Source organism: Monopterus albus, unplaced genomic scaffold (genome assembly GCF_001952655.1).
Source record: "Monopterus albus unplaced genomic scaffold, M_albus_1.0 scaffold46.1, whole genome shotgun sequence".
Taxonomy (NCBI): domain Eukaryota; kingdom Metazoa; phylum Chordata; class Actinopteri; order Synbranchiformes; family Synbranchidae; genus Monopterus; species Monopterus albus.
In genome coordinates, this window is record NW_018127926.1 from 1,381,630 (window position 1) to 1,399,814 (window position 18,185).

The window sequence follows — 18,185 nt, forward strand, 5'->3', positions numbered from 1 at the left end:
CCCCTCCTCACTTCCCTCCGCTCCTCCTTGCCCCTCCCGCCCTGTCTTTAAAACTATGGCACGACAGCCTAGGACAGACTCTGCAGACATGTAGCTCAGCAGTGATAACCGGCTCCAGAACTAACGTGTATGGGATACTGTATAGCACATAGAGCTCGTGGGTTTTGGTGGCACTGCAGGGACACGGGTCCTTTTTCATATCCAAAGTACTAACGCAACAAATTATACAAAGGAACAGTTTTTCCCAGTAATACTGATTCCGTACTAATGCTCCGGCCACTTTCACATTACATTAAATGTCACATACTTGACACACACAATGTGAAACAACAGAAATGACATGTTAAGCTTTGATAGTTTAACAAACTCCCCATTTTTCTAGTTGTGTTGATGGAGTCAATCTTAACAATGTCTCACTAAAATGCTACATGATTGTTGTGTTATGACATATACACCAACATATACACGTTAGCTAGCTACCTACACATCTGCATCAAATGTTAGTCCTTTGGATCCTTCTAATGGGCTTCATCTCTGACATGCCAAACTGATGTTAAGCCTGGTTTTGGCTTGTTCTTTGTTGCGCTCTTTCTGTGCTACAGAACACAGGGTCGCTCCCATCCTGGGTTTTACCTGCACAGGGGGCCTCCACGGTCCGTCTTTGAAATGAGCCATACTGGTTTGACAAATGCCTCTATTAACCTCGGATCAGTGTGGGTGTAGAAGAAGTGTGGTGGCCACAGAGGGAAAGAAATAAACAAGGCCTGAAGATAGTAGAGTGGGCTGGGGGTTTAGTACATCAGGGAGACAATTTTTTACTTGATGGTTTGAGTCATAGCCCATTAAGTTGTACTGTTTTATCCTAATCACTTTGACTTAGTTTTCTTATTCTTTTTAGTCTAATTTTACTCTACTTTTATTCTATTTTAGTTTCCTAAATGGTATGGCATTCATTACTAGGTGAGAGAGAAACGGTATTTCGATTTTCTGTATGTCCTGCACATATAGTGAATTGACAATGGGAAAAGTCTACCAGATACTGAATCTCTGTTCTATCAATGAGAATTCTCAGTTAATGCAGCTTTAATGTTACGGTCACTGCAGAGAGAGTTGCCACAATTGTAATGTTCTCTCGACAAAAGTAAAACCTGTAAGCCTGAAACATGTTGATTCAGGAACACACACTGTTATATTTGAGAGCTATACGGGAAAATCCTGAAATGTAACAAGTGGTTGCATCTGTTCAAATGTAAAACTGCAAACAAGATGAGCTCTCTGTGCCCTAACCTGTTTTCTCTTTCTTGTTCATGTCTCTTCTGCTTCTATCCCAGCCTGTTTGTGTTAAGTTTCCTTGTTAATTTTATTCTTCCCTCTCAACCAGAGTAAGTCCTGTGTTCCCCTGTGCTCCAAGGACGAGTGTGTCCAGAGGCTGGCTTTGCTTTGGGGGAAGACACAGCTAAAAGGAGCTCACAGTTTCCCCATTGCTATTACACAGCACACTACCCCACACAAGAAGGTACTGGACCAGAGTTTGTGCCTCTGTGTGTGTGTGCGCGTGCGTGCACGCCTTTGTTTTACCTACATTATGGGGACCGAAACCTGTTAACACACTCACACTGTGAGGACGCGGCCATCCTTGTGGGGACTAGTTCCCACGAGGAAATCACTGAATTCTTGGGTCGAAACATGGTTTAAGGATAGGATCAGGGTTAGCTATTAGGCAAGTAGTGGTTATGGTAAAGTTAGGATAAGTCTACAGAAAATAAATGTAAGTCAATGTAAATTCCCCACAAGGAACAAAAACACAGCGTGTGTGTGTGTATGTGTGTGTGAATATATGTGCCTGTTTCAGTATCTGTTTTTGTAAGTCTGTGGATATGGGAGTTGTTCCTTCATAATGTGACAAGCTAAGTGGTCTCTAGGAAATAATTAGACCCACAAAGAAAATATGTTTGTCTTTCTCTAATTGTGTGCTGTGGCTGCAGTGACATGGACCAACTATTGTTACCATATGGAGCCTGAACATAGCAACACACACACATTCAGTCCCATTCACTTAAAAACAAACACATGCACGTTTAGAAGACAAGGATATTGGCCACTCTTGCAGTTCACGTAGCAGTGTACTGTTTCGTTCCATTCCTCTAACATGCACACACACATAAACACACATGCATACATACCTACACTAGACAGGGTAGAAAAATTAATGCTGTGTGAAACTAAACTTCTTCCTTTACAGTCTTTATCAGTGCCTATAAAATCTCTGATTTACTTGTTCAGCCTCTAGTAAAGTTCACTTCCTGGTGATCTCACCCAGCTGTAACTGGCCTCTCTTACTTTAAATTCACTTTAAAAACACTTATGGAGATATTATTTATTATTATTTACTAAGCTTTTGAAGGGAATACTGTATTTAGGCACAAAACAGTGAAATTACATATGTTCATATCTATTAAGGAGTCACAGTGGGGTTTTGCGACACAGAAAACAAAATGAGAGTGGCACCAAGGGAATTTGTGCGTTTGTTCTCATGCAATATGTATTTTAAGATGTTCCCATTCAGGGGTGCAAGAATCAGGGAGGAGAGAATGGAAATTTATACAAATACTCTCAGCGCCTGATTTACCACCGCTGTGACAGAGGAACTGCAGCTGAACTGTGACAAAAGGAGAAAGCCGGTATAAAATTTGCGGCTCTGCTGTCAGTGTTAGTTATCTCAGGTCTCTTTGGAGTTAAAAACATGTTTGGCCTTAAGGTCAAACCATGCTTCAGTTTCTGAATGAAATAAAAGAAGATTTGAGTGGCAGTTCTGAAAAACTGCTGTGCTCATTTACATCAGTGTTGGTAAATACACCACTAAATTATGGCACCATAATATTTTGTGGATCTGAGGCTAATTTGTGGCAGGTTTAGTAAATCTGCTCATTATTCACTTTTTTTCTGGGAGTTAGATAAGAAGATTGATACCACTCTAATATCTGTTATGTATATATGCAGCTACAACCAGGAGGCAGAAAGGCTAGCTTAACATAAAGATTTAAAACAGAGGAAAACAGATGGCCTGGTTTTGTCCAAAGGTTAAAAATCCACCTTTCACAAAAAGAAGCAGTAAACACTAAAGATATACCTGTCTAACTTTTCCTCCCCAGTACCATTTCGGAAATTCTCAAGTACCAGTCCTCTCATATTTCTCAAATAGAGACAGAATTGGAACTGATTAAAATACATGAAATACAGCTCACTTCTTAAATGAGTGCTCAACTGATTTAGCATTTTTTTCATCTAAAACATTGCTGGAATCATAATAGATAGTCTGAAGAAACTGACCACAGTCAACACAGGAGAACCAGAGCTATCATCTAATTTATTCCACACGTCATTTTCTCCCTGTCAAAACCTGGTGTTTATATTGTCCGCAGTTCAGCCCCCAACAGTTCAGAGATCTGAGTGTTTTATGCTAGTATTGACTAATGTAGCCTGGAGGAACAGTCTGCAGAGGCCTGGTAAGTCCACTGCTTTGTAACAACCCCAAATATTTATTATGAAACCTGTGATCCTTAGTGACATCATTTGAGGCACTTTATCAAATTCCTCCCAGCTCACTCTGGAGCTGCAAAAGGTCTGTGTTTCTCAACTATAGTAGTGTCTCTGGTGTTCCCTAATATTTACTTCCATCTCCACTGTTATGCATGGGGATGTTCATATACTAACTTGCTTTTAGGCTTGTGAAAGTTTGTCTGTATTGTTCAGGAAGTACGTCAACACAATGCATAAAAAAGTCTTTGTACACAAAGGGCTCTATTTTCTTGTGACAGGGCACAGCACTATGCGTGTGTGTAAATTCCATGCACAAGGCACATATAGGCATATCCAACAGTGTTTTGCAATTTTGGTGAACACAGACACAGCACACTTTGGTGCCACATACTGAAGACTAGTTTATTTATCTTATTTAAAAGTAATCTTTCTAGGTTATCACACATTTCATGATGCAGATAATTTCACATAGAATTATTTAGACTGAATTCAGTTGTGGATTTAAGGGTTTATTTCACATTGGTGTGGCCATTAAAGTACACTTTGGTAGCTATTCCTGTGCTTCCTTGTTCTAAAAATTGCAGATGCATCTGCGATAGTGATGAGTCATCTATCCTGACGGGGAGATTTAAAGGGAGACTGTTGGGCTTTTTGGGGCTTCAGGGATTTAAGAGGGGCATTTGTATAGCCCCCGAAAACTCAGTGTTGTAGTTTTATAACACAGAAGTAATCAAACGCTTTTGTGAGCAAAGATGAGAAGGATGAAGGAAGGCAAAGGCTTGAAGAAGAAGAAGGATTGTTGTGAGATACAGAGGAAGAAAAGACAAATATTCAGTAATAAAAACAAGCAAAGGGTTTAAAGAGCTGCACCGTAAATGTGTTAATAATGACTGAGTTCAATCAGTGAGAGGGATAAAAATTTAAAAGGCCTTTATGGAAAAAATGGGAAAGATTGGCTGAAACACGCAGGCATGAAAGGGAAGGGAGGGAAAGGTCATAGCTTAAAGAGAGAAGACATGGCATGTACAGTAATAAGGAGAGATGATGGTCTGAGAAATGTAAAGAAAAGGAATTATAGATGAAGAGCAAAGAGAGCTAGCACTGAATGAGGAGGAATACAAAGACAGGATGATGAAACTGTAGAGGAGAGTTGTGAAAAGGTACAATAAAATAGGTTGACACAGAGAATGTAGGAAAAGAAAAAATGAATCAAAATGAGGAAGACATGGCATGAGAAATGTAGAAAGACTGAGCAAAGTGGAAGCCTGAGATTGAAGAGATGAAATTACAGTTTCACCTTTTTTTCCTTCTTTTGCAAAGAATGAGAACATTTGCCAACATATTTGATTTACAGGTTCTGAGGGGTTTCCACAAACTGTCTTTCTCAGAAACCTAAAGATGAGACCCTCCCTCTCTTCATCCACTCACCTTCCCTCTGGTTTGCCCTTTCCTCTCTCCTCCTCCTCTTTCCTGACTCAACCTCCCACTGTCTGTTCCCCTTCTGTCTTGAAACCTCTTAAAAGCTTTTCACTCCTTTCATCTCCTCTGCTCATTTCCAGGTCCAAATGACTCACAGCCTTATCAACAGCGACAGTCCAAATAAATGCACTGATTACATTTAAAACTTGAAGTGACTGTGTGCCATATCTAAAATGATTTAATCAGTTAACAAATGATTCTTTAAAACCTTCCAAATATAGTTTTACTTCAGTTCATGTTTCTTTTTGTACTGAGTCTACCAGGAGTTTTAACAACAATAAATAATAATAATAAGTGAGGCTCTATGAAAAGCAATGGAATTATATCTGACTGTTGACTGAATTTTCTCTTGAAAACTGAATTTGGGAAGATTTGGGAAGATTTGTTACCTGTGTTGTCTGTGTTGATCCACTACATTTGTCCCTTGTTACAATCATGTGGAGATAAAGTTGCATGTTGGTCAAATTAATATAATTATGATCTAAAATCAATGATAGGAGGGAAGGGGTGCAGAAAGAGAGACAGGGCTCATTAAAAGTGGAACAAGGGTTGCATGAGGACAGACAATCAGACACATAATCCAGCAATTTTGTTTCTTCACCTCTTCCCTGATCTATTTGTTGTGATCTATCAAATATGGAAGTGTGTTTGGCCAAATCAGCTTGTTGCCCGGGTGCATGTTTGTCACCCAAAACATGGCCTCTCCATACCATTTACAACTCATTTATTCTGTGTCAGCTGCGTTTTAGTGTTGTGAGCCTGGCACCATGTAGACTGTTTCTCAACAACTAACTCATGGTATTTAATCCTTTCCACAGAGGAAAGGATTTATTTTTAGTTTGTTAGGATTAGTTTGTTAGGATTTCTTTTAGTTGTTGCAGATTCAAATCAGCTTTGTAAACAGTTTAGCATTTGTTCAGGCATGAGTTGGCTTGTTTAAACCAAAGAAAGGCCGTTTCATTGTCTCTGAAAAGCAGAACTGAAAAATAAAGATTATGAAGATTTTACACATTGTCAAATCTAATCAAGTGAAAATGTGACAGGATGTAGCATCTCTCCTCTATACTGACCCCCTCCATGTAGGAACAGAGAACAATAATAGTTCTTAGAACAATGTTTTGAGGGACTTTTTTAGCTCCTACTTTAGCATAGGTACTCTTGAGATACCATGAGTTACTACTCTGACTGCAGCACAGCTGTCACCTGTGGCGTTCTTGCTTCTTAAACTAATGTGTTTGTTTTGGTAACATTTGCAACCTAACATGGTCATGATTTTACCTTACTATTGAATTAACATGATTTTAATTTTGGAGTAAGTCAAGCTTTGTGTAACATTAGCAGTAAACAGAGTGCTCTACTAGATAAAGTAGAAGTATAAAGTAGCACAGCAGTTCAAGTCAAGTCCAGTGAGGAAATGTACCACTATCACCACTTTTGGCCTTTTTTCATCTCTCTTTCCTATCCACCCTATTTGTCTTCCATTGTCTGGATTTTCTGGTGTCCCGATCAGGTTTTCTCACTCTTGCAACATGTGACTCCTGAAGCCCACCCGGTCCCCTGAACCCAATCAGAATATGTTCGTGTAAACCCACAGATGGCCCGGATTTCTCAGCCACACATGGTTCTAGTTCATCTGTATCCTCATGCAAAGCCCTTGCACATCACATATTTAAAACAACACAAAGAAACATGTACTTGTTTGTGGCCAGTACAGTGTGTGTTGACATATGGATTTTAGTCCAAGCTTCAGCAGTCTAATTGGGAGTGCCCGCTTTAAAAGAAAAGCTTAACATTTCAGTCTCTGCTCGTTAACATCAAGGGCTGAAGCGGTATAGGTCAAAAGGTCAAACACTATAGCTCAGCCATTACAGCTACCTCTTTTTCTTACATTCATTTAAATCCATGTCCCTCTGAGCATCTTCTGTGAGACTAATTTTGATGTAGTGAGAAATTATGCTTTTAAATGGATCATCAGAAAATGTGAAAGCAGGATAGAGGTCAGAGGAAATGACAAAGCAGAGGTTAGTTCTCAGGATATTTAGACATCCACAGAAGATACTCTGTAGGTTGTCCATGTAGATGTGGGTACAGAAATGTACTTAAATGCAGTATGAGCACACACAGGAGAAGACCGCTTCTTTGTCATGAAGACTGATGACAGTAATCCATCATCTTTTTAAGTTTTCCTGTTTTTCTCCAAACCAGCCTAACATAAATATATATTATCTCAAGGATAATAGTGTCACCGAAGTGTATTTCTGAGTATTTAAAGTGAAGTCTAACTCTTACCATGTGCAGGGGGTCTTCAGGGAATTCTAATGGGGGTCTAGGATCCCATTACTTTACATTTTCACACAACACACACACACACACACACACACACACACACAGATGCACAGCCAAACACATATGTTTTCAGTATACACCAGTCCATAACCACAATGCCAGGCTTTTAAGTACCTCTTAGAGTTGACGGTCACTGATTTATGTATATATGTGTGATTTGCATTTAGAGATTTTTAAGCTTTAACATTTGTCTGCAGGCTGACAAAATGTCCGCCCGTCATTTTGTCTTTCTTCTTTCACTGTTTTGAGTAATAAATTAGAAAGAATGGCAGGAATAAGTATTTGTCGGTATAAAACTTATTTGTAAAGTCTGGCCCTTTGTTTAATCTGGGTCTACCAGCTGTGAAAGACGTCTTTAAGTGAGTTGAAATGCCTTGTGGTGCAACGTGGTGACTATGTGCACCGAACCACGAAGTGTACAACATACATAAACAGCAGTACTGCAGTGAGCAGTGTGAGCAAAGCAGTTTTGGGTTGCAAAAAAAGTTTCCATCTGCCTTTTTTATGTTTGTTTCAGTAATGTTGTGCAGGTGCATCACATCTTATGTAACAGGTCTGTACTGACACTCATGTCTTCATAGATATTATGGAAAACGCAAGAAGCCGCTGGAGAAGAGATATTATAGTAATAATTAAGTCTTTACTAATTTTAATGCAGCTCTGCTGTATGCACTGCCTCTGCATCTGTATTTTATATGAGAACATTTATACAGTATATGATTAAATTAGACACTGTACATAAGTAGTTTTGATCACAACATCCCCCTGTGAAGTTTAAATATAGTTAAAGGGCAGTTTACATGTTCTCACCATGCCAGTGTTGACTTCCCCTCGCAGTCCAAAAACATGTAGGTTAGGTCAACTGGTGACTTGCCCATAGGTGTGTGTGTGTGTGTGCACCGGACTGGTGACCTGTCCAGGCTGTACCCTACCTCTCACCCTGTGTCCACAGGGACAGGCTCCAGGCCTCCTGCAGCCTTCTAAAGGATAAGCAAGTGTAGCTAATTGATGGGTGGGCTATGATTTCATCTGTCTCTGCCTTCTTTTCCTTTTTCTTCAGGACTTGGACATTCTTCAGAGCCATTTGGAGGAAGTGCGGTTTTTTGACTTGTTTGGATACAGTGAGGAAGAAGGAGGTTGGCTCTGCTTCATGTGTAACAACCCTGAAAAGGCCACAGGTACACACACACTGCTTTTTCTTGAACACAAGCACAAGTCATCACAATTAGTAGAATAGAGCATAGTTTAATGCAAGCAAGGTGTTTGTTGGTTTGTTTGTTCACAGCATAACTCAAAAACTAATGAATGGATTTTGATGAAGTATTTTTGGAGAGGTAGGGTATGGCGCACTAAACAATCCATTAGATTTTGGTGCTGATCCAGATCATCAGCATCCAGATCCAGAAATTTGTTAAATGACTTTTCACCACTGTCAGATAGGGCCGATTTCAGTATTGTAGCTTCTAACTCCATATGTACACACTGCCTACAATACTTGGTCAAAGACTGCACAGTAACTAGTAATTAGCATAATTAAGATAATTACTAGTTTCTCATTTAGATAATTATCCTGAGTGCCTTCAGTGTTCAATCATGCAACAACACAGCCTCTTTTGAAAAAACTAATTTGTATGTGAATGTTCTTGCAAATTTCCGACCTATTTCCAAACTACCATGTCTGTGCACGGTACTGGAAAGAGTAGTCCTTTCTCAGCTTTGCTCCTGTCTTGATGCACAAAATGCGTTTGAGGTTTTTCAGTCCAGGTTTAGATATCTGCAGTACAGAATCTACATTAATTGAAATTCAAAATGATCTCCTCCGTCCATCACCCAAGCTGAAGTCACTGAGGTAGTCAAGAAGCTTCTCGGTGGCAAGGCACCGGGAGTGGATGAGATCCGCCCTGAGTACCTTAAGTCTCTGGATGTTGTTGGGCTGTCTTGGTTGACACGCCTCTGCAACGTCGCATGGCGGTCGGGGACAGTGCCTCTGGACTGGCAGACCGGGGTGGTGGTCCCTCTTTTTAAGAAGGGGGACCGGAGGGTGTGTTCCAACTATAGGGGGATCGCACTCCTCAGCCTCCCCGGGAAAGTCTATGCCAGGGTACTGGAGAGGAGAATTCGACTGATAGTCGAACTTCGGATTCAGGAGGAACAATGCGGTTTTCGTCCTGGCCATGGAACACTGGACCAACTCTATACCTTCTTCAGGGTGGCGGAGGGTTCATGGGAGTTTGCCCAACCAGTCCACATGTGTTTCGGGGATCTGGAGAAGGCATTCGACCGTGTCCCTCGCAGCACCCTGCTGAGCAGGCATCACCTGAGAAATGAACATAAATGAACATAACAGGAGGGTTCCCTCCTGTTATGTTCATTTCTCAGGTGATGCCTGCTCAGCAGTTATGTTCGTGGATCAATTTGACCCGCAACATAACAGGAGGGTTAATCACAGATGCCGGGGATTTTGTTGTGATACAATTGATCATGGCATTCTTCTTCATCTGTTAGAACATCGTTATGGCATTTATGAGAGTGGCTCTGGAGTGGTTTAAGTCAAGTCTGTCTGATAGGACTTTTACCATAAAACAGTTTCCTTGGCTGCTCTCCTGACTTGTGGGGTCCCTCAAGGGTCCACCCTTGCCATTGCTATCTTTATAGATTTCCTATTTGGGTAGAATTATAAGGAAACATGGGTTATCATCTCATTGCTAGGCTGACGATATTCAGCTTTATTTAATGTTAGAGCAGAGTGATTCTAGTGCTATGAAGTGGATGATTAATTGCCTTGAGGATGTTAGGATAAGGCTAACACAAAGCTTTTTACCTTTTAATGAAAATAAAATGGAGATGTTGCTTTTTAAACCAGGTTTGGGGCATGCATCATATCTGGATTTTCATAGTTTCAAGCCATTTTTATCAAAACAGGATTTGTAGATAGCTATTCATGCTTTTATCTTGAGTAGATTAGGTTATTGTAATACCTGATATACTTGTATAAATCCATCCTCTCTCTTGCCCATCTTCAAATGGTCCAAAATGCTGCTGCTTGACTGTTCACAGGCATTAACACCTGTCCTGGCACCTTTTCACTAACTACCAGTGGATTTTAGAATTGAATTTGAGATTATTTTTATAATAATAATATTAATAATAGTCATTATTATTATTGCAGCATCAAACTTCTTTTTAGTTGTTACAATATGTTCTCCATTTGTGAACAAAAGCTGCTGTGGGTCCCTTTCTTTGAGTTGTCCTGAGCCCTTGTTGTTTTATCTAAATAGAGCAAGTAAAACGGGATTTAGAAGATGTCTTTTTTTTATCAATCAACTGGCCCTTTGGTCACGGCTGTGTTTCCCTGAGGTCTGATCATAAAACCATCACAGAGCTCTATGGGATGTTTTTGCTTAACATACCTTCGAGGGAAATGATGTTTTTCCCAGAATAGCAGAAGAAAGTGGAGCAGTGAGCAGCTCTTCTTTAAGAGCTGGCAGTCTGGCACTGGTGTCATGAAGGCTCAATGTAACCAGTCAGTCACTACCATAATGGCTCAGTTGTCATGAGTTTACTTTGGACCACTGACCCCATTCAGTGAAGTCAGAGTTAAAATAGTGACCATTTCCTTAAATCACATTCAGATACTGTGTGTGTCTACACTACAAATTTATACTCTGGGGACTTAAAACTATATAAAATCGACCAAAATATTTTTTTAAAATGTAAGGAGCATACTAAAAGGATTTTTCTGCTCCTCTCTGAGAAGTACAGGGTGCACAGACTGTGTGGCTGAGTGATGAGTGACATTTGAGTCATAGGAAAGCCTACAAGAGAGCATGTGTGTTAGTGTTTGAACAACAGGCTTTGAATCTGCATGAATCTCTCTGTCAGTCCCACATGGAAGCAGTTGTTAGTTATATAAGTCAGAAGAGGACAGGTTTGTGGCAGATGTTGTAAGAAGAAATAGGGATTGGGGGAGAGGGTGGAGAAAAGGTAAAAACGGAAGTGACTGTCTTCAGAGAAAGTGGAACAAAGTAGCTCTAAAGCTTTGTCTCAAACAGGAACATGTTGTTTCCAGCCTCTGCTGCTTGATGGCAGCTAATAAGAAGTCAGCAGGGGATTTCACAGAAAGTTAAAGCCAGAGGCAGGATGTGGTTAATAGGAAGAAACAGACAGATGGGATACAGTTAAAGCTCAGTGAGTGCGTGTGTGTTTGTATGGTCTCATTTTTCTATACTTTTGCAGCCCCAAATCTGTGAGTTACTATCTTTTAGGGGACCGGAAGTGACTTGTGTGGACTGGAGCCTGTCTCCACAATGTAGTTGGTCAAATTTAACAAAAATGACGGTGTGTAAGGTTAGAGCAAGTGTCGTCTTTGGTTAAGGTTAGGGTAAGTCTCCTGGAAATGAATGTAAGACTATGTAGGGACCTGGTATGTGATGAAAGCAAGGATGTGTGTGCGTGTGTGTGTGTGTGTGTGTGTGTGTGTTTTTGTATGCTTTGGAGGGATAAAAGTTCAGATTAGGCCCCTGTTCTGCATACATAGATAACTGAGTTATCCAGATTAGATTATTGATGATCTGACGTTTTTTTTCTGATGATGATGGTGATGATTCTTCTTCTTCTTCTTCTTCTTCTTCTTCATTATTATTATTATTATTATTATTATTATGCAGTAATCAGTACGTAGGATACAAGATGGTTAATATGTGATTCCATTAACTGAATGATCTTCATCCATGAACTCTGTCATCAAGTTCAGTTCACAGCTTTTCACTTTCTTCTTCTTCTTCCATGTCATTATCTCATCGTCAGCCATTTCTTCAAATGCACAAACACACGTGCACTAAAGTAAACACACAATCACACATCAGACTGGCCGATCCAAACTGTACAAAAGCCAAGTGAAAGTCATTCTTCCAGCTCTGCTGCTCACAAACCAGTGTAATCAGTGAGTCAGCTGAATGACTGCAAGGAGCAGATGATTACCTTTCAGATTTCTGCCAGTTTCTCTTCATTACAGGAGGATTTAGAGAAGGGAGTGTAGTACTTTCCCTCTGGTACTGTGTGATTAGAAGTGTGTGTGCATGTGGGTACATGTGTTTACTAAAGCATTTGTGGCCTTGGATGAGCCTACTGCTCTGCATGTTTCTGGTATGAACAGAAAAGATTAGTTTACCCAAATCACTAAAAATAAAATATATTTTTACACTTAAGCCTGATAGCATCTAGTCATGCAAAACTCGGGTTGTGAGATTTCTGCCTCCAGCCTATTATTATACACTTTTTAAACTAAATTAATGAACACAGTTCAGTGTGTGTGTGTGCACGTAGCTTTAGCCAGTGAGGAGAGTTTTTATGCAAGGAGGATATGAACACATTCAGAGGTAAAGACTTGTGTATGACTGCACACATACTTGTGCAGTGGATTATGTGTGATATGTGAAAAGCCCAGAGTCAGGGAAATGGGGAGAGTAAACAGCAAGTTCACCCAGGCCACATACCTATCATTCATGTATTTAAACAGCTCACAGTGCTAAATAAATGGCCCCTTAGTGACCTTTACCACTGGTGACCTGACATTTGTGTCACACCTCAGGCTGCTGACATGAACTCAGTGCCCTGAACAACACTATCTGCAGCTGATCACCAGTCTGCTGTCGACAGTCAGCTGCATAACAACTCTGGTTTCCCCCCTCAATCCAGAAATATGCAGGTTAGAATAAACAGTGGCTCTTAATTCCCTGTAGGTGTGAATGTGAGTGTGAGTGGCTGTTACAGCCCTGTGATTGGCTGGCAACCTGTCCAGGGTGTCACGTATATTTGAGTTTGGTACGTACAAACATGGGTTTTTTATGTTGGGGATGATTTTTTTCCTTCAGTTGATGATATAAAATGAATACTCATCCTAGGCACCAGTGAGACCACTTTTAGAAATGTATTGATTCATTTAACAAACTGGGAATGATTAGCAGCCATTGCAGGTGTAGCCTGTGTTTTATGTTTGGCAGAAATCTTACTGAATTGCTTTACCTTGAAAAAAATAGGAGCCCATTTTTACTTTGCAATACACAAATGAATCAAAACAAACTGGGAGGCAACTTCTACGCAACTGGGAATTGCTGGACTAAACTATATGTCAATGAAATGGATGAAAGCAGCACCACCTCAACCAACCACCACCAATTATGCATCGATGCATCAGCTTTAACAAGTAACATAATAAATTCATTCAAATATCATTTACAGGGATCATGTTACTCCAAAATGAATAGCTTCATACTTTAAGTAGATTTTTTCTGATAATACTTATGTAGTTCTACTCAAGTAGGAGTTTAAATGATGGACTTTTACTTTTGCAAAGAGTATTTTTATGTCATTAGATCAGTAGTCATATTTAAGTGAAGGATCTGAGTACGCCTTCCACCACTGCTTTTGTGTGTGTGTGTGTGTGTTTATGCTGTATGGGAATGTAAGATTTGCAGTGTGACTGTTGCTGTTACAGTGAAACCAAGCCAAATAAAGGTGCCTGCTTTGTATAATTTTCAAACTTGTTTTTGCAAATGTAGACATACTACAGAAACAGTTTTTCCCCTCTTGATAATGACTTGGCATTTTTTCCTGTTATGAAATTCTGTCACTAAAACGAAAAACTTGACAACTAACAGGGTTGGGTAACTTGTTTACAACCACATGTTTTTTCCTAGAATTTCTAGTTAAAATGGAGTGTAACTAAACTGTCAGCTGTGATTTATAGCCATCTTTACAACCATAGGCTACATCTCCCTGTTGTCCTCGCACCTCATCTTGATGTTGTCATTTTCTAGCCAAAAACTACAAACCACCAACAAATACACCCATGCACTCGCACATTACAATAAGCAAGAAAATTGACAAATACAAACTGGCTCTTTTTGTATTTGGATCATGAAATCAGGGCGGTTTTGGAGGAATGCCTGTTTCTGCTTATAATTTGGTTTGGAGACTTGACCCCTGTCATGGTTGTGAAATCCTGTCACTCCCACAAAGCCCTCAAATCTCTGCCAATCAAGAGCCACTGGCAGAGAAGGCCTCGTCAGATTTGGCACTAAAATGTGTCTTATGTGATTTGACCACACATGGAAAAGCTATACTATAAATAAAGAATGCTTGAGAAACACATGTATGAACATAGGACAGCACCAGAATATACAGTACGCTTGTTCTGATTGCACATGGAGGGTTTTGTATACAACTATCCAGTGTTACTTATACTTGTACAGGCATCCTCAATTTTGTTTATCAGTGTGTGTCCATGTGTGTGTGTTTTGCATTGTGATCTCATTGTTTGACATCTGCCTGTCAAGGGGTTACGAACCCAAACAACAATTTCAGGAATCACTTTCCGGGTGTTCATGCAAAGTGATTTACTGTATGCACCAGACAAGTTGATCTTTGCAACCAAAAACTGAAGTATTTATTAGATGATGTAGACAAGCTGGCACCAGGTTTGTACTGTTTGTGTCTAAGCAGTGTTTCTGTTGAAACAGGCCGACAGGAAGTCGATTTGACCTGCAGACACAGAGACTGATCATTTAGAAAGAATGCAATTTTTTTTTACTCGGTTGTTTGCCATGTAAGTTCCAATAAAACCATTAACAAAGTCAGAACTCAATTACATTTTTCGCAGTGGCCCTAACACTCTTCCGTAATCTTAAACTCACACCAATAAAATCAGAAATGTCATCTTCTAAAATAAGCACAACTGTGGCTCAAATTAAAGAGCCAATTCACTCATATTACTGAAAATTTTTTTCTCGCGTACAGTTGAAGTCAGAAGTTTACATAAATCTTAGCCAAATACATCTAAACTCAGTTTATCACAGCTCCTGTCATTTAATCCTATAAACATTCCCTGTGTTAGCTTAGTTAGGATCAACACTTTAGTTTAAGAATGTGAAATGTCAGAATAAGAGAAGAGAAAAAGATTGATTTCAGCTTTTATTTCTGTCATCACATTCCCAGTGGAGCAGCAGTTTTCATACACTCGCTTAGTATTTGGTAGCACTGGCTTTAAACTGTTAAACTTGGGTCAAACATTTCTGGACGCCTTCCACAAGCTTCTTACAATAAGATGGTGGAGTTTTAGCTCATTGCTCCTGACAGAACTGGTGGAACTGGGTCAGGTTTGTAGGCCTCCTTGCTCACACATGCTTTTTCAGTTCTGCAGACAAATATTCTATCAACTATCTATTCAGCAATCTAGGTCAGGCCTTTGTGATGGCCACTCCAGTAGCTTGACTTTGTTGTCACATTTTGCCACAACTCTGGAAGTCTGCTCAGGGTCATTGTCCATTTGGAAGACCCGTTTTCAACCAGGCTTTCACTTTCTGGCTGATGTAATTATGCGATCTATTTTGTGAAGTGCCCCAGTCCCTCCTGCAGCAGAGCACCTCCACAACATGATGCTGCCACCCCCGTTCTTCATGGTTGGGATGGTGTTCTTCGGCTTGTGAGCCTCCCCCCTTTTTCCTCCAGACATAACAATGGTCATTATGGCCAAACAGTTCCATTTTCGTTTCATCGGACCAGAGGACATTTCTCCAGAAAGTAGGATCTTTGTCCCTGTGTGCAGCTGCAAACTGTAGTCTGCCTTTGTTATGGCGGTCTTGGAGCAGTGGTTTCTTCCAAGCTGAGCAGCCTTTCAGGTTATGTCGATACAGGACTTGTTTTTACTGTGGATACATTGATATCAGTTTCCTCCCATGTTTTCACAAGGTCCTTTGCTGTTGTTCTGGGATTGATTTGTACTTTTCAAACCAAAGTACGTTCATCTCTAGGAGACAGAACGCGTCTCCTTCCTGAGCGGCATGATGGCTGCATTGTTCCATGATGTTTATACTTGCATAGTATCGTTTGTACAGATGAACGTGGTACCTTCAGGCTTTTCTCAACAATGAACCAGACTTGTGGAGGTCCACAGTTTTTTCTGAGGTCTTGGCTGATTTCTTTTGATTTTTCCATGATGCCAACAAAGTGGCACTGAGTGTGAAGGTAGGCCTTAAGTACATTCACAGGTGTGCCTCCTATTGACTGACATGATGTCAGTCAGCCTATCAGAAGCTTCTAAAGCCATGACATCATTTTCTGGAATTTTCCAAGCTATTTAAAGGCACAGTCAACTGAGTGTATCTAAACTTCTGACCCACTGGAATTGTGATATAGTGAATTATAAGTGAAATAATCTCTCTGTAAACAACTGTTGGAAAAATCACTTGCATTGTGCATAAAGTACGTCCTGCTAAAATATGTGGAGCGGTTAAAAAAAAGCTGTTTTTAATGATTTCAACCTAAGTGTATGTATAAATTCTGACTTCAGCTGTGCCTGTAATGATATTTAACTTTAGAGATAGTTTTGATTTTATTGCAGGTGTATGTTTTGCTCATAGTATTAAATATTTTTTATTATTATTTACATTGAAATTATTTTCTGATAAAGAAGTAGTTCAGTGAAATAGGGACACTGTTTCTGGATTGTTTTTGTAATGTAATTTTTTTCAGAGTTGTGAGTATCGCAAACTGAATTTCATTTACTGATGTGGTATTGAGGGCGAAGGTACAAATCTCAAAGACATAATTCAAACCCTGGACAAAATAATCCAAAACTATCTGCATGTCTACACAGCTAGATCCCACCAGAGGTAGGTGAAAAACCTTTATTTGGATGAAGTGACCCTTTGAAAGAAATATTTACGCAGGAATCATTTTGTCTTTTATAGGCTTGAATAACATGTTTAGGGCTGCAGTTTAGGAGTGTTATTGTTACTGATTAATATACAGCTCTGTTATTAACCAGTTCACCACTTACTCTATAAAATGTCAGAACATTAAAGGCCCATAAAATTCTCATCCCCTGAAATTATGTCTTTAAAATGCTGTAAAGTTTGTTTGATCATCTGTCAAAAAGTTGAACGGTGTTTCATTTTATAATGATGTGAAACAAAGCCCACAGAACACAGAGAAGCTCCTCTCCCCTCCTGTCTGCCCTTCTGATTTGGGGTTGTGATGACCTTTTATGGTTTGTCCTGCCTACGTTAGGTACCCCTGTGAATAATCTTTCAAGTATGCCCACACGTTCACACACACTCCGCTCAGATTACAGTTATCTCTGGGCTGCTTTACTCATCGCTGTGGTTATAAAGAGCGGCTCTGTTTGGCGGCCAGCGTCTGATGTCCTAGTTTACTGAACCAACCAGAACATCGCTGTTTCCTACTGGACGTCACAGTCTCTGAAACACATATAAAGGCTTGATGCACATGTTTGTACTGAAACATCTGCTCAATTAATCAGCTTCTGTCATCTTGGTCATTTGTTTTCAAAAAGACACCCTTGATCCAGCTCGGTCCAGGAGGTTGATGTGGGTGAGTGTTTCTAATCAGACCAGCCCAGACTGTGCAGGAGTTCTCCTATTCCCAATCGCACACATTTGCTTTTGTTGATTTAAACTGAACAACTCATTAATGTTGACTGGAAGTGAAAAAGTTCACATTTGTTTTTATCACATAATTACATACAAATGCAGTTCAAAGTGCTTTGGTGTTATAAAATAAGAAGTGAAGGCAAACAAACAGAAATACATCGAAGTGAAGGAATTTGAACCGTGAGATTGAAGATGAGAATCCTTAACTGGTTCTTTTCACAGTAAATTAATGAAGCAAGGCTCAGATGTATAGGACAGCTGTGCTGAGCTTTAGATGCAAAAAGGCAAAACATAATCTCACTTATTTGGAGAAAACTATGTGGACATGTGGAAGGCAGCTGCTTTGTAAACTAAGATCTGCAGGGATCA

General features: G+C 39.9%; 1 protein-coding gene across 7 annotated transcripts in view; it reads left to right on the top strand.

The window, feature by feature from the left end:
* Positions 1-18,185, top strand: part of veph1 (ventricular zone expressed PH domain-containing 1) — a 72,291-nt gene that overhangs the window by 44,542 nt on the left and 9,564 nt on the right. For all 7 annotated transcript variants that reach the window (XM_020600271.1, XM_020600270.1, XM_020600277.1 and 4 more), the window contains 2 exons: positions 1,382-1,516; positions 8,426-8,543. In XM_020600271.1, the coding sequence (XP_020455927.1) occupies positions 1,382-1,516; positions 8,426-8,543 (253 nt within the window). The remainder of the gene's footprint in view (positions 1-1,381; positions 1,517-8,425; positions 8,544-18,185) is intronic.